The sequence below is a fragment of the Alligator mississippiensis genome, chromosome 2, assembly GCF_030867095.1.
Source record: "Alligator mississippiensis isolate rAllMis1 chromosome 2, rAllMis1, whole genome shotgun sequence".
Lineage (NCBI taxonomy): Eukaryota > Metazoa > Chordata > Crocodylia > Alligatoridae > Alligator > Alligator mississippiensis.
In genome coordinates this window covers 50,309,948-50,325,383 of record NC_081825.1, presented here as the reverse complement: position 1 = coordinate 50,325,383, position 15,436 = coordinate 50,309,948, and the positions used below count along the sequence as shown (strand labels likewise).

Genomic DNA, 15,436 nt, shown 5'->3' with positions numbered 1-15,436 from the left:
TATTTAATCATATATACAAGAGACAAGAAGAATCCTAAGCACTGAAGGGATGCGAGATGGTTGAATCAATCACAATTCCTACTTTCATCTTATTGGACATGTTTGGATACCACCCTGAGAAAAATGCTTTAAGAAACTATCCTTTTAAAAGGATCTGGCCTGAGTCAGCTGGAACTACTAATGTTGTGCAGTCACTTATATTAAACAATGCCAGTCAGTTAGAACTCAGATATTGAAAGATGTCTGTCAAATTCCTTGGCTCTGAGTGATTGATTACTGAACACCACAAGTATGGCATACTCCTGTCTGTCTGGAGAGCAGTGAGAACATGGCCCTGCCCATGAACAGAACTAGGATTTTATAAAAGGTGGGTATGGTTGGGTGCACCCCATACTTCTAGCCTTTTCCCCTGCTCTCCACTGGGGTGATCAGACCATACCATAGGAGCAGCTGCAGGGATTTTTTTTTTTTTTAATCCCTCAGTCAGGTAAAAGTCTTCCCTCCCTTATGTGCTTAGCAGCATGTTGTCTCCCCTTTCCTCCCATTCTCCTGCTCTCTTGCCCATTGCTGCTGTGCCTACTGTCACTAACTGATCTGGTAGGAAGGAAGGTGGTGCAGAGGTAGGCATGTTTGAGAGCCACTACTGTCCCACTCCAGCCAGGCTGCATGTGGAATAAGGCTCAGTCAGAGACAGCAGTGATAGCAGCAGTGGCACTAGAAGGCAGGTTCCCTTCCTCTCTGACTGCTCTTCAGTTGGCAGGGAATACCTAGAGGGACTGGCTGGAAGGAGAAACCCAACCACTATCACCACTGTCCCCAGCTCAGCCCAGCTCCCTAAGGAGTCCAGTAGGAATGGGCAGGAGTGGCTCTGAAGCATCCATTGGGGCAGCTTAGGACAGCATCAGCCATGGGTGGGGTGAGGAAAAGAAGTGCTGCTGAGCAGGGAGGAGAAGGGCGGGGGGAGTTCTTACCCAATTTGGGGACTTAAAAAGTCCTTGGCTGCTGTGCTCATAATGTCTTTGACTGAAAGGGGGTGCATGTGCATCACAACACCCTGTCTGGATTTATGCTACACCAGTTAGAATTTCAGTGAACTCTGGAGCATTAAAGGAAGAGGCACTTTCTCTGAAATTCTAACTGGTGTACTAAACATTCTGTTTGATGCATTTTAGCCTCAGCACAAAATGCAGTTTTCATAATGCAGGGCAGACACAGATAACATATTGTTTACAGTTGATAAGCTGTACAGAGGCCCATACAGTGAATATCTGCTTGAAAGACCAACACAAATTGCAGGCAAGCAACACCCCCCTGCCCCTGGCAGCACTCTTTGCTTCAAGTGATGTAGTCAGGTTAATTGGAATTTGTTATTATTGTTGCCCTTAAATGGCTATGTTTCAGCTGGTTACAGTACGATTTTTTGGCTTGAACCTGTCATCTCTTTAGTTATCTTGGCTATTACTTGCTTATGACATTATTCTGATTCTGTTTTTATTCTTGTTTCCCTTGTAACACCAAATCATTAAAAATTACAGCACAGGGCTTTGCTTTGTAACTTTATAAGATGAAATCAATAAACCAGTGAACATATCATACTAATAAATTTATTTGATAAACCTCTGCTAAGAAACTCCTACCATTCAATAAGCATCACAATTGCTCAAGCACTGATATAGTTATACAGTGAGGATGAAATTTGAGATTTCTTTCTGATTCCGACTTAAATAGCACTGCTATATTTTGACAGTGTTCAATATTTAATTAGCTGTGGTAGAAGATCTGCACAAGAAGCGAGCTTTCTGAGTTAATTAAGTCCCTCATACAGAATGTACCCTATATTTAAGTCAAACTGTTTGTTTTTATGAATGTATTATTCAGAGGACTTTTGTGTAAGCTATTCATTTCGTAAGTTTTCCCTCACAGTCTCACTTGCATTCTAAAAAGAAATTATGGACTTTCCCTGTAGCTGTCATAATGAAAGACAACTCTTTTGTGAGCTGGAACAGAAAGCCTAAGCTGTAAATTGATCGCTACAGTGTAGAGAAGTGATGGTCATTTGTTCCATTCCTCTTACTACCTGAAGAGTAAGAAAATACAAACCAAAACACTGCATGTCATGAACATATTTGCTAGCTCTTCAAGATACCATGCTGCTAATACTGCACTCATCTGACATCATATTTATTGTGTTTACTATAGCACATATTTGTTTGCTAGAAGACATAGTATTTTAATGACATTTTCTTTCATGTAACATTTTCTTTGTCTAGCCTTCCAGAATTATTTAAATGAATGACATAGTAAAACTTTCAAACTAGGGGTAGTGATTCATTTTCTTTTTATCTTTTTGGGCAAATGAGAATGGGATTCCTTCACAGAAAGTATTAACTTACGTAGATCATGTGTTTAGATGGTATGTGAAAGTGGCCATTAGAGGGTGATATTTTTCTTGAAAGAGTATCTTGAATAATGAAAATGTCTGTAGGCATGATTCTTCTCTTACACCATTTTGCACTAGTGTGCCTTTGTTGTATGCAGTACAGTTACTCATCATTTACAACAGTGTACACAAGAGGAGAATCTGGCACTCTGTCATGTCTTGTAACGGGACGTCAAAAAAGAAATAGAAAGTCTTGCCTGAAAAGGGAAATGAATAAGTATTTTGCATAAGTTAAAAGCTAAACCAGGAAGGAACTTATCACTAGTATGCTAGATGGGAGCTCTTCAGTGACACGTGCTTGACTATGAGAAAAGCAGATCTTCTGAAATTATTAATAGCAATAATTATCATGTTTATTATAAGTTTGCCTGAATTTTTCCAAATCCAAGAAGGTGAGTGATTAGCTTTAACAAACAAGGTCTCTTCTTATTTTAAGGTCAGATTACATTTAAAGAAGTCACATGGACTTTCCCCAAGGAGCTACGATGCTGTTTTCTTACTGATAGTAAACTTTACAAAATATTTATAAAATGTTATTTCAATTAGCTTCTTGTTTATAATGAAGTTAACTATATATACTGTCTGTGAAGAAAGTTACTTATCCCACAAGGGAAAATATTGTAGATGTTTTAATGTACTTAATTTTGTACTTCTAAAATCTTAACTTAAAAGATAAAATTAAAAAATATGTACTTTTGCCTTCTGGCAGTGTTTTTGTCTAGAAGATAACTGCCTGTTAGAATGATAATGTTTTAAACTCCATATACCCAAAGGCATAAAAACTTTTGTAAAATTACTGTGTTATTCATCTATACAAAGAACATAAGATATGTAAAACTTCTGAAGATTTTATCTAAGTAATAGGTAATAGTAAACTAAAGCAAAAGTAGGGCAGAATGGGTAGAACTGAGTGAAATAAAACTCTTAATGTGATTTCCCTATATAAACTGATGATTATAGAGGTTGAAATTGAAAGCTGAGAGACTTAAGAAGTTTATAAGATTATTATTATACATTAAATGCTAAATCCAGAGATAAGAATAAAACATGGTTTATAATCTGTATTCCAAGATAGGCCACTGAAAACATGATAAAATGAGTAGTCTCCATCTGATAAAGATGGCTTGTGTCCCCCAAAGACTATGTGTTGATTCTTTATAAAAATAATATTCAGTAAAAACTGAACACTAAAAATATATCAAGTTTAGGAAGCTTTATTTGCATTTGACTGTACATACCAATTTTCCAGGCAAGAACTGTCTGGATTCTAATTAAAATATAATACACATGATAATGTGTAACTAAAAACATTCTAAGATTGTCAGGCTGCTTTAAGTTTTCAGGTAAAGAGGTGTAAGCAAAATTAACATGTTGACACAACTGGCATTTACCTTTATGTAAAAGTGACCAAAGTACAAATTAGCACTCAAACTGCAGTTCAGCACAGATTGCACAGATATACCATAATGATATTAACCTTACCAAAGGAGAACATATTGATGTTGCTGTCAGTTACCATGTAGCAACTATACTACCCAATGGATTTTTTGTTAGGTAACACTGTATACTACAGCTGGTGTAGCCTCTGCAGTTTTGACATTTTGCACCTGCTAAATTTTAACAACAATGTTTGCAAAATTAGAAAGCCTAGTTGTGCCCTGAGCTATATTCAACAGTGACATTTTCAGAGGAAAAAGAACAGAGTATACGGCACACAGGAAGCAGCACAAATATAGCTAACAACTTTTAAACTGGTTATAATCCTTGTTTATACTCTTATAACTATATAGCAAAGTCTGACCTGATGTAAAGCGGTGTAAATGGACTCAAATTAGCAGCTTGGAATATAACTCTATGCATGTCCTTAGAGTAACAAGAACATAGTTAAACATCTTCTTTTGCAAACTAATCATTTGGGGGAGAGGGTCTACTGGAGTTCAATGGAATTTATGGAACTTTCAGAGTTGGTATGTTAAATTATGGAAAATCACCCAAACAACCTTAGAGACATTAATGTGTTTTGAAAACTAGTTTAATTTGACCTGGAATCACAATCATGAGTGTGTAGTTATAGCATGACTTCACTGCAGAATAACAGAGTTATAGAACTTTGAGTGCTGTCATTGTTTATTTCTATATCTTAACGTGTGTGTGTTTCTTTTAGCACAACCTTAACTCTGAATCTCCTGACTTTATAATCCTTGTTTTAAGAATAATTACAGCCTTTATAATTTTGTTTACCCTTAAGTGCTCATATGAACTCTCAATCTTAATTCTATTTGACTGTAGTTGTTTGAAATAATATTAAATACAGCAAAATCTTGTTACCTTAACTACTATATATTTCAGCATTTAAAGAAAATATCAGGGATTGTAAAACATATCTTGTCTCTATTCTTTTGTGGGTAGGCAGGGCCTATAAAGCAGTAATTCTGGTACAGTTCTGTAGGAAAGCCGAGAGGTATGGTATGGTGTGAATAGGTGGTATAGGAAGTGAGTGGCAAATTCCATGTCAGCTGTCTCCACAACAGAGGAGGAGGCGGGGGATGCGCAGTCGAAATAGAGAGCAGCACATAGTCCACCTTGCATCATTCTCTTTGTATGTTTACTAATCTCTTGTAAGTGGTCCCAATCACTAGCTATCATGTAATTCCAAGCCCCAGCTGGGTCTGGGTACAGGCCAATTTTGTCTCTATATTTTTATTTCCATTCTCAGATTTCTTGTCTGACACCTTTTTGGAGACATGAGTACTACCAGTCACTCTCCTTAGAGCCAGAAATCAGTGGCTGAGACCTCCTGAGATACCCAGTTGCTTACATTTCCCCACAGAGTTTTGCGCAGACTGCGTAAGCTTCTAGGTTACTCTTTAATCTGGCATGTAAGCAAGGAACACAGGGAGGGCTGAAAGAAATTTGTGATTTCTGCTTCAGAGAATGTTTTCATCCTAGCATGAGAAGGAAAGTTGAAAAATTAAAAATTTCCATTCAACAGAAATTCTGAAAATTTCTATCTGCATATGTCTAATTTTGCTAACATTTTCTACTGAGAAGACACTATGTGACATTTCAACACATATCAATAAAATATTTTTATTTCAGAAAAGACACAAATTGCCTCATTCTGAATAATTTTAAACTGTATCACCTTATAGTAACACAATGCCTTAGGGCCATTATAGTTTTGGAGTTTGATATCCCCATTCTCACTCTAGGCCTGGCTCCCTGCTGGGAAACATCTTATATAAGGCAAACCATCACACTCCCACGATTCACCACAAAGATTGGTCACAGAGAAATGAGTATTGTGTCAGGAGTTCCCCAGAACTATGACACATATAAAGCAATGTACCATGGCAGAAAATTGCAGTTTAATATGTTATTGAATTGTTTCAAAACAAAGCATGCAGTCAAATAAAAAAAAAATCTAATTCATGTCAAGTCAACTGAGAATGAAATGTTTCATTTAGATGCTTCTAATGGAAAAGAAACATTTTGGCAAAATCAATTTTTTTGTGGAATCACTCTAATGGAAAATTCCTAAGTAGCTCTAATTGTTGGCTTAGTAAAAATAGTTCCTTGATCACAGAAACTTTTAATGTAAATCTCCTTTAGTAACAGACCTTTAGAAATAGAACAATAGTCTTTAGATGCATTGTCTCTTGAGAATGTCTCTCTCTTAAGAAGATGCACACTCCTCTTGTGAGGCTGGGGTTTGTCAGCATTTCAGATATGCAGAGTCCCTCCTGCTGACACTCTCCTGCCATTATATAGCAATGATTGCACCCATTACTTGCACCAAGCAACACCGTACTCTCAGGAAACCTCTGTCTTCGTTCCATGTACTTCAGAGGGAAGCTTCATTCCTGCTGTAATGATGCTTATTCCACCCACCATACAAACCACTGTTCTAAGGAGACAGAGGTATTTAGCAATATTAGTCTGAAGTCACGGAAGAAAGCAAGGTAGATATGCACCTTATAGACTAACTAAGATATAGTGATCTTAAGCTTTCATAAACTTGAGCTCACAATACAGTGACAGCTGAGACTGGCCCTACATTACAATCTTGCTAGCTTCCCAGTGGTCTTTTAATGAAATGTCAAGCACTTTTCCTGGGTAAGGCAATATTCATAGTCTTCCAATGTACAGTATTTTAATATGTATTTATAACTTCTATAAGAATAAATATGTTTTTCATTGGGTCATGGTCAAAAACCACTTCATAGCAGGCTGCACTCAGGCAAGTTTAATTGTAGATTGAGCATGTAATATGAAATGGACTTCATAATTGATTACAGATAGATATACATACTCTCTCACAACACAATCAGTGGATGCCAAACTACATGTCCAGAATCCTGAGGTGCAGACAGAAGGGACAATTTTTTGCCTGATTTGGCCCCTGAAAATGCTCTACGGCTGTGACCTAACACAAGTACACGGCTGCAGAGTGCTTTAAAAGGGATTGAGCCTGCAACAATCTGAACCCTCATTACATGAGGGTTCAGATGAAGGTGCTCCAAAGTGGAGCACCTTCATTAACTTGTGTCTGCATGTGCCATGTGAAAGGCATGTAGCACAGAAGGGCTATTTACATTTCCTGGGAACTGTAGCTGTGACTGCAAAGTAACTACAATGATGAGCATCTCTCCTTTTTCTGGCAGGAGTGAGAATTCCATTCAGCTCCCTACACTTTCCCACAGAGATCCTCTGCACAAAGACCATTTTCTTGAAATTTATTTGGACAACCAAAATGTGGCTGAAAGAGTTCACTTTGCCATTACTGCCTTCTTTACATTTTGAAGAAAACCCTTGATTAATCTAAGGGAAGAAACAACCCCTACTTTTGGATTAATATTGATTCTTTATTATATTATAATACTTCTTTTCTTGTATTTTATGTACATAGTCTAGTAGTCCATAAATCACTGCATTTGTGTTTTTATGGAGTATATATTACTTTCTAATCTACTGTCACCAAGAAGTGAAGGTAATTGACTTTGGCATTTATTTCAGGATGCCATTTCTTTATCCTGTCTGAAATCCTTCACTTCACTGATTCTTAGGCTAGTCTCCCTGGATGCTAGGACAGATAACCTATTGAAGCCATCAGACTGCAGTCTGGGCGTTGGTGTATTTAAAAGATCTATTATTATCTCTATGTATGAGAATTTATTACCACTAAATACCTATCCTCCCTAATGGGGGTTGCATGCATAAATTCCTATTCATGAAGATGAAAGGATATGTAAGAAGTGGAGAGGTGAACTACTGGATCATGGGTTATGATATCATGAGCAGAGAGAGTAATTATTTACTTTCTTAAGAATGAAATTGGTGTTCAGTCTTAGTATCTTTTGCTTTAAAATTATTTTCAGATTTTAAAATAATTTAAGATTACTGTATTCCAAAGATACAAGTGAAATCCCTCTCTAGCAATTATTTAATGTTGAAGAGAGTAAGAAAACTGAAAAAAAACCCTAATTACTTATAAATATTATGGTATCTTTGTTTGAGTTACAGTAATGCTGTCTACAACCAACAGTTATTGAAATTTAACAAGGAAGCCAGAGAAAAGGAGAAAAGATAGGAGACAAAAATGGTAGATAATTTTTATGAGCATTAGAACACACAAAAGCTGTAGTGTGGAGAATTCAGGTATACTTTATATAGTCTCACCTTATGGAAACATTGTCATTGGAAATGGGTTTAAATTTGCTTAGAGCTGTTTGTCTACATAATCATAATGACTTACTATAACTATGATGGTTTCAGAGCAAACTTCATTCTTAAGGGCTTCATCTTTAAAAAAAAACAATAAAAACTTAACAGCTCTGAAATAGGTGAGTGCCTAGATACAACTATGAATTCAGGTTAGTATTAGCAGAGATTTAGTATTACTGAGCAATAAAATCTAATATGTAGAATGTGAGAGCATTTTGCATGCATAATCTTGCATGGTATTATATATTCAATATGTGGCTAAAATTCTCATGCGATAAACTGTCCATTTCACTGTATCATGGTAAAAGAGTAGCTACTTTTGTCCTTTCATTTGACTATGTGTTTCCTGTATGAGGAGCCCGCCAATATAGAACTTTGTCTTTCTTTTTGTTTTACAGAAAGCGCTATTATTATATCATGCATGGATGCTTGTTCACTAAATAACATCACTTTTCCACTTTGTGGTTTTAACAATTCTTATGAAAGCTTCCTTCGACATAAAAGGAAAAACCAGACTGTCTTTTTGAAGGCCTTTGTTAATCAATCCAATATTCAGAATATTCCAAGTGTTTGCCAAGTCTCCAGTAGTGAACAGCAACAACGTATTGTAAATTCAGAAGGTAAAGAAAGTGAACAAAGAAAAACGAATAATTATTTATATGCAGTTAATTACATCTAACTAGGATTTATTATTTTTTTGCCAGTTAAAAGATGATGAAAGCTTTATTCTGATTCATATGAATTCTGCTTTGTAGACTTAGTAGGTTTTTCTTGCTTTCCTACAAAATGCACAGTTAATGCCAAAGTCTCCCCTCAGATGCAGAGGCAGGCCATGGAATCTATGCCTGGGTATAAGTGCAAAATTCAGGTTTAGAGCTAACTCTTGATTTTGCTGTGCTGGGATTTTATCCAAACCCCTATAAGAAGGCATTCCATTATCTTCCACAGGCTTTGTATTAGGCTCCTTTGCAGAAGTAGGAAGTTATGAGGAAAGACTGCAGGGAGCCTTTTCTGATCTTGCCTATTCCAGCAGCCAGGAAGAAGGCTACACACAAAATATACTATATTAAAATATACTATGTTATATTCCTTTACTTTTCCATCCTTCCCATCTTCCCTTTTCTGGTCTGATCTTCAATTTATTCTTAAAAGGCTATATTCTGGGATAGCTTTCATACAGACTTTCTTATTAATTTCAGTTACTTGGGCATGGAACTGTACATGCAGATAGATAATATTCCAGGATGAATGGAATATAGTTGATCAAAAGAGATTTTTCTTGTGGTGGAACAAGACAATGAGAGTGAGGATGAATTCTATTACCTTGTATGTGCTAATGACAGTATGCCGCCACGTAAATGGCCTTTGTGGCACTTACACAGTTTGCAGTGACGTTATCCTGTATTATTATATGTGTATATATGCGCATGTATATACTGAACATGCATAGCAGGCTATGCAGCTTCATAAGTACACACAATGTATGTGTGCAAGTAGTTAAACTGTAGCTAGACAAAAAAACTGTGACTAGCGAGGGGAGAAGCATTTTGTTTTAGTTTCAATAGCTAAACCTTTCCTAGAAAGCAGGAGACTTTGGCTCTAGGCTCTGCTTTTATAGCTGCCCCCCTAGGTAGCCAAGAGGAGGAGGTTTATGGGGCCTAGAGGAAAAAGAAACATTAGAGCAGTGGTGCGCAACCCATGGTCCACAGGCTGTATCTGGCCAAGACATGTCATCCAGCCTAGAGGGCTCCCTGAGGGTCCGAAAATTTGGTGGTGTGGTGTGGGAGCAGTGGCAGTGTTAATTGCTCCCAGAGCAGCAGAAATTAACACTGCTACAGTTCACCCGCTGCCAAATTTCCAGACCTGTGGCGAGCCCTGCAGTCCAGATGACAAGGCCCACATGCTGAATTACACTGGCAAGTGGGGTCAGGCCATCATCCAAAGTCACTCTGTAGCTGGATTCAGTCTGTGGAGCTGGGCTAGGGTCCAGGGTTGCTCTGTGGCTGGATCTGGCACGTGGGTGTGCTGGCTTGAACCCATGGATCAACCCTTTGCTCCAACCGCTGCTGGATCAGGCCTGTGGACTGACCCCATGTATGGCATCTGGCCCGTGGACCAGTCCTGTGACACGCATGCAGCCTGCATGGCTAGATAAGTTGAGTACCACTCTGCTCATGGGTGTCTAGGATTGCTGCAGTGGAACAGCTCCTATGTAACAGCCTGGACCCTTGCTTCTAGTGAGGCAAAAACTTCCCCACTACTCCCCACACATTTAATCCAAAGACTATTAAATGCAATATATGGTGACTCAAGTTTCAAAAAGAGGGTGTTGGGTAGTGCCTAGCCAATGGCCTGGTGGTTAGAGCGCTCTGTAGGAAAACAGAGATTCAAACTTCCCTCTGGATGAGGGGGGCCTAGAGCTCAGGTCTCCTAGAACTCAGGCGCTCTGCTTCCTGTACGAGTGTCCTAGCCACTTAGCTCTTGGTGCTGAAAACAGGGGGGCCGCCTCCTCTTAATTTTTTCCAAGACTTTTGTTTAGTTACACACAAATATAGACATGTACCTGCCTGGCCAGTGCTCAGACTACTGCATATGCACAACATATGTGTGTGGCAGCACACTTTGGTCCCTGCCACTTTAAGTGTTGGACACAGGCAGCCACCAGGTTCTTGATGGGGGCGGCCATTTTTGAGCCTAGCTCTCAGGGCTGGACACAGCAGTTTGATGCTAGCAGGCAAGGAAATAACATCTGGCTGAGCTGCTCCCAGAACATCTTGGAGGTAAGGGCAGGAACTATGGGGATGGCAGGAGGCTCTTGGTAGCCTGGTGGGTCTGTCTGTGGTGGGATAGCCCCCAATAAATTCCAGGCCAGTTACCTCCCCAGTGAAAGGTGGGTAGGGGTGCCTTAACCCCAGCCCCCACCATCTAGTGGGTGATTGTGAAAGCATGGGGGCAGACACGCTTATAAAGCAGCACTTGAGCCCAGCAGGGGTGTAAGACCCTGGAGGCCCCAGAGGGGGTGGTATTGATGTGAGGGCCTGTATAGAGTAGGGTGCATAATGGCACTTGAAGGACTGTGCATGTGTGGTGCAGAGTAGGGCTGCTGAGGGTAGCCTGAAGGGCTGCACCAGGGGTGTACTGAGTAGAGCTGCAAAGGCAGCTTGAAAGGCAGTACATGGGCCAACCCTCATGAGTGAGAACAGGAACAAGTTGCCCAGTGAGGGGCTAGGGGCAGAAGCAGCCCAGTGTTTGGCACAAGGACAAGGCCACATAGAGTAGCGGAGCTTGAGCAAACTGAAGGTGCTGCATGTGCTGTGTCACAGTGAGAGTAGTGAAGCCTGATGGCCCAAAGGTGGTTACTCAAGGGAGCAGGGCAGTTGAGTGGCCCAGTGAGGGGCAGCGTGTGAGATGCCCCTGTGAGAGGGGGGCAGAGTGAGTGTGTAAGAGACCCAACAGTGGACTGAAGCTGGGGAGCAATAATAATCTGGATGCCATCTATGAGGCATGGGCCACAGTGTAGGGAAGGTACGGAGCCATGGATAGCACCCCTTGGCATCAGGGCAATTATGGGCAGCCTCCCACTTATTATATCAGAGAACATCAAGTTGTGGCAGGCAAGATGGGGCAGACTGCCCTAGACAGGTGGGTGGGCTGACATGAGACCCGGCCCTGGGCTGGCACCTTGTTACAATGTGTAGGTACTTACACATTCATACTGCTAGGCGAACAGAATTGTAAACCATGTGTAAGTGTCAAAAATGCCAGTCACATGGCCAGGTAAGTACAATCTAGGTGTGCAAGAGGTAACAGAATTTTGCCCCAAATGTCTGAAGAGTGCATTAGAAGACAGGATAATAAAACAAATAATGATTAGTAAGGATAGGCTGTGGTTAGAATAGAGAGAAGTGGAACCAAAGTGCACATTGTTGTGGTTCTAGTTTGTAATATCCCTGGGTGTATAGTACCAAAAATGGCACTGAGACTGGATAAGGCATAGCTTTCCCACATTAGCATGCCTCCACTGCTTCTGGGTACTGCCAGGAGAGAGGACACACCCAAGCTTTGTCCTTCTAAAATGAGTTATATGTCCAATAATCAAAACAGAACACTGACTAAACAAATGCAAAGTCTAAGAAATCGTAACATTCTATAGTCACCTGTACAGGTATGGAGAATAAAAAAAATGGAAAAGCTCTGCTCTCAATTACACCTGTGCAATCCTATTGATTTTGACAGATTTATACAAATGTAATTTGTTGGCAGAGTGGAAGAGCCATAACTTGAGTAATTTAAAATTGGATGAGACTCTGGAAAATAGTCTGAAATGGGCAGGAAGTAGTCTGAAATGGGAATGTATATGGGTGCTCTATACACGTTCATTGAGGCTGCTCTGACACACAGTAATTACAGTGTGGTAATTACCATGCTCCAGCAGACTCCAGCATTACATGTATCAGTGTCCCTGCACTGAGAAATGGCAGCAGGCATTGGCGAAGCGTAGGGGGTGCACGCAGGTGCATGTGCACCCCCTCAGATTGGCTGTGCCCCCCTGAGATTGGCCGCTCCTGCTGTCAGCGTCTGTGGCCAGTTGCCACTCACTACCTCTCTCCCTCCCCTGCTGATGCTGTTGGTGTCATCTGCGGGCGGTCGCTGATCGCTGCTCGTTGCTTGCTAACAACCCCCCAAGCTGCAGGCGGTCCCCGCTCACCGCTGCCATGTCCCCTTTCTGCCACCACTGCCACCACCTGTAGGCGGTTGCCATACCCTCCCAGCTGCAGGAGGCATGAGGCATTAAAGGTGGCAGGGGGTCTTTAACTAAAGCTTGTTTGACGAGCTTCAGTTAAAGTGTCCCTGCTGCCATTTTTCAGTGTGGGGATGCTGATACACAATGCTCTGGGCACTTCAATTGGAGCGTCTCTCCAAGCCACTCTAATTAAAGTGCCACCTCCCCCCCCCAAAGCCTTTGCCAGAGCACATGTATAAACACCTGGATAGATATCTGGCTGGGGGTATTATGATTCCAGCACTTGTTCCTGCCCAGGGCAGGGGGTCGGACTTGATGATCTGTTCAGGTCCCTTCCCACCCTATAAACTATGAAATTATGAAACCAAACGACCTTATATGTCATATCCAGCTCAACTTTCTATGAGTATCCTACCTGTTTTTTTCTGAATTGATTCTTGGTCTGTGCTATTCCTGACAGTGACGGACAGAAACAAACAGGCACTTGTGTACACATGCCCCCAACCACCAAACACAGAAAATGATCACCTTGAAGCTGGTAGATAAAACAACAAAAAATTCACTGTCATTTTCAGGTCAAATACATTTTGACTAGAAATATCAGTATCTCTCAGATCTCTTTAGAATATCTAATGTGACATCTTTCTGTTCATTTTACTCCCTGTCAATAATGATGTATCTCACTGTTTGCTTACAGGAATGAGACTTAGTAGAGTTTTTCTGTATTTCTTTTTTTAGTATTGTGTAGTACATAGCATATCTTAACGTTCTTTATTTATTTGTAGTTTCAAGAGTGAATGGATCATTAGAAATGAAAGCAAAAGATTTTATTTTTGTCTATAAACATTTCAATTTCACTGTGGCTCATGAGAATGAAGAGAGTGAGGAATTTAACACTTACTATATACTGGAAGTCCAAATTAAAAAGTCTACAAGCAGAAGAGGAAACACAACAGATGAAAACATATATTACTCATGTATAACAGCAATGATGGAAGACCAGAATGACTGTATAAATATTTCACTGCAACTAACATCTTTCATGGAAAGTAAGTTATGAAAATGGAATCAGCGGGGAAATCAAACTTGGAAATAATGTGAACCTTGCACTAAGGAAGAAAAGCTTCCAGCAGGCAATTCATGCTGTAAGCAACTACTTGAAAGAATCACCCCAAGAATCCAGTGCAATTTTGATTAAACTAGTGAAAGACCATCCTTGCTTGGCAAACAAGGCTTTTAGATGGTCTGCTCCAACAGTGTTGCCTTATATTTTCTGGAAATAATCCAAGAAAACTAACATCTGTGAATTTAACATTTTATTTTTTATTGTTAATTTATTGAATTTGTCTTTAACAAAAATTAATTTTGTTTTTTGGGGGTTTTTGTTTCTTTTGCCAGATTAATTGGTATAATCCTTCAGCCTTTGAAGTAAATTTTAGAATTCCTATCCACTTTAATGGAAGAAGTACTGGGCCATAGGTCTGACTTTTCTTAGTGCCCTGTTACATTGTCCCACTAATACTCTTAGTACTATATGAGTAAGGAAAAAATCTTTAGCTCAGCTAATTGTCTCTTTCCAGCAGACAGCCTGGCAATTTTTTTTAGTCTTTCTTTGTGCTATGTGGTCCTTTAAAGAGTTCTCCTGGCTGATTGCCTACCATGCCTATTGCCCCACCCCCACATGTAGTATTTGCAACTGGGAAACTGTATTAATTTATCATTTTTTTTATTTATATACTGAAAATTCTCAGTTTTAACTTCTGTATTTTAGGCTGTGTCTTCAGGAGGACAAGTACATAGGTTCTTAGCTCAGCTAATTTGAAATAGAGCCCTAACATACAGAACACAGTTCATAGTTTTCACAAGAATTATCAGGTTAAAAATATAATAGAGTCTAGATTTTAATTTATTGTGATACCTTGTGTGAACACTACAAACCACTTTCTCTTAACTAGGATTTATACTGAATTAGTTAAGTTAGCTAACTCAAGTTAAAAAAAAAACAACAACTCTTTTTCTTCCTACTGTTTACAAAGGCCAAAAGCCTGGGACACACTTAGAGTTCTGGATAAGCACTAGAAGAATAAAACCCAATAAATAAACCAAGTATGGTAGGCAGGTGTGACAGTCTCAGAAACTGCCTTTTGCAAAGGGAAGGATATGAGTGACTATGAAGTTATCTCTCAAGGGTAGATGTCTTAGTAGGAGCTACCTAAAGGCACTATGTTGACACCTGCTTTAGGAGGGGCCTAGAGGAACTTAATGTAACTACAATTCTATAGCTCTAAGCTTTAATAATCTACATAATTCTATACAAAATTCTGGTCGGTTTTTTCAGTAGATGTTACCACAGACAACTGCCTCAGCCTGACTTGTGTCCAATTTCCCATGAAGGTTTTATTTTTCATATAAAACGACAGCAAAAGGGTTTCCTTAGGGGATGGGTCGTGAAGTTGGACTCTCTTCCCATTTTCCTAAGTAAGAGGATTTCTATATATAGAATGTTATCTCCTCCAGCGTATGCTGAG

At 39.6% G+C, this 15,436-nt stretch overlaps 1 protein-coding gene across 1 annotated transcript in view; it reads left to right on the top strand.

Annotated features, from left to right (window-relative positions):
* Positions 1-2,596: 2,596 nt before the first annotated feature.
* TMEM156 (transmembrane protein 156) overlaps positions 2,597-15,436 on the top strand; it is a 31,522-nt gene continuing 18,682 nt past the window's right edge. Inside the window, exons 1-3 of the mRNA XM_006273652.4 lie at positions 2,597-2,832; positions 8,563-8,784; positions 13,694-13,957. Of these exons, the coding sequence (XP_006273714.3) occupies positions 2,745-2,832; positions 8,563-8,784; positions 13,694-13,957 (574 nt within the window). The 5' untranslated portion in view covers positions 2,597-2,744. The remainder of the gene's footprint in view (positions 2,833-8,562; positions 8,785-13,693; positions 13,958-15,436) is intronic.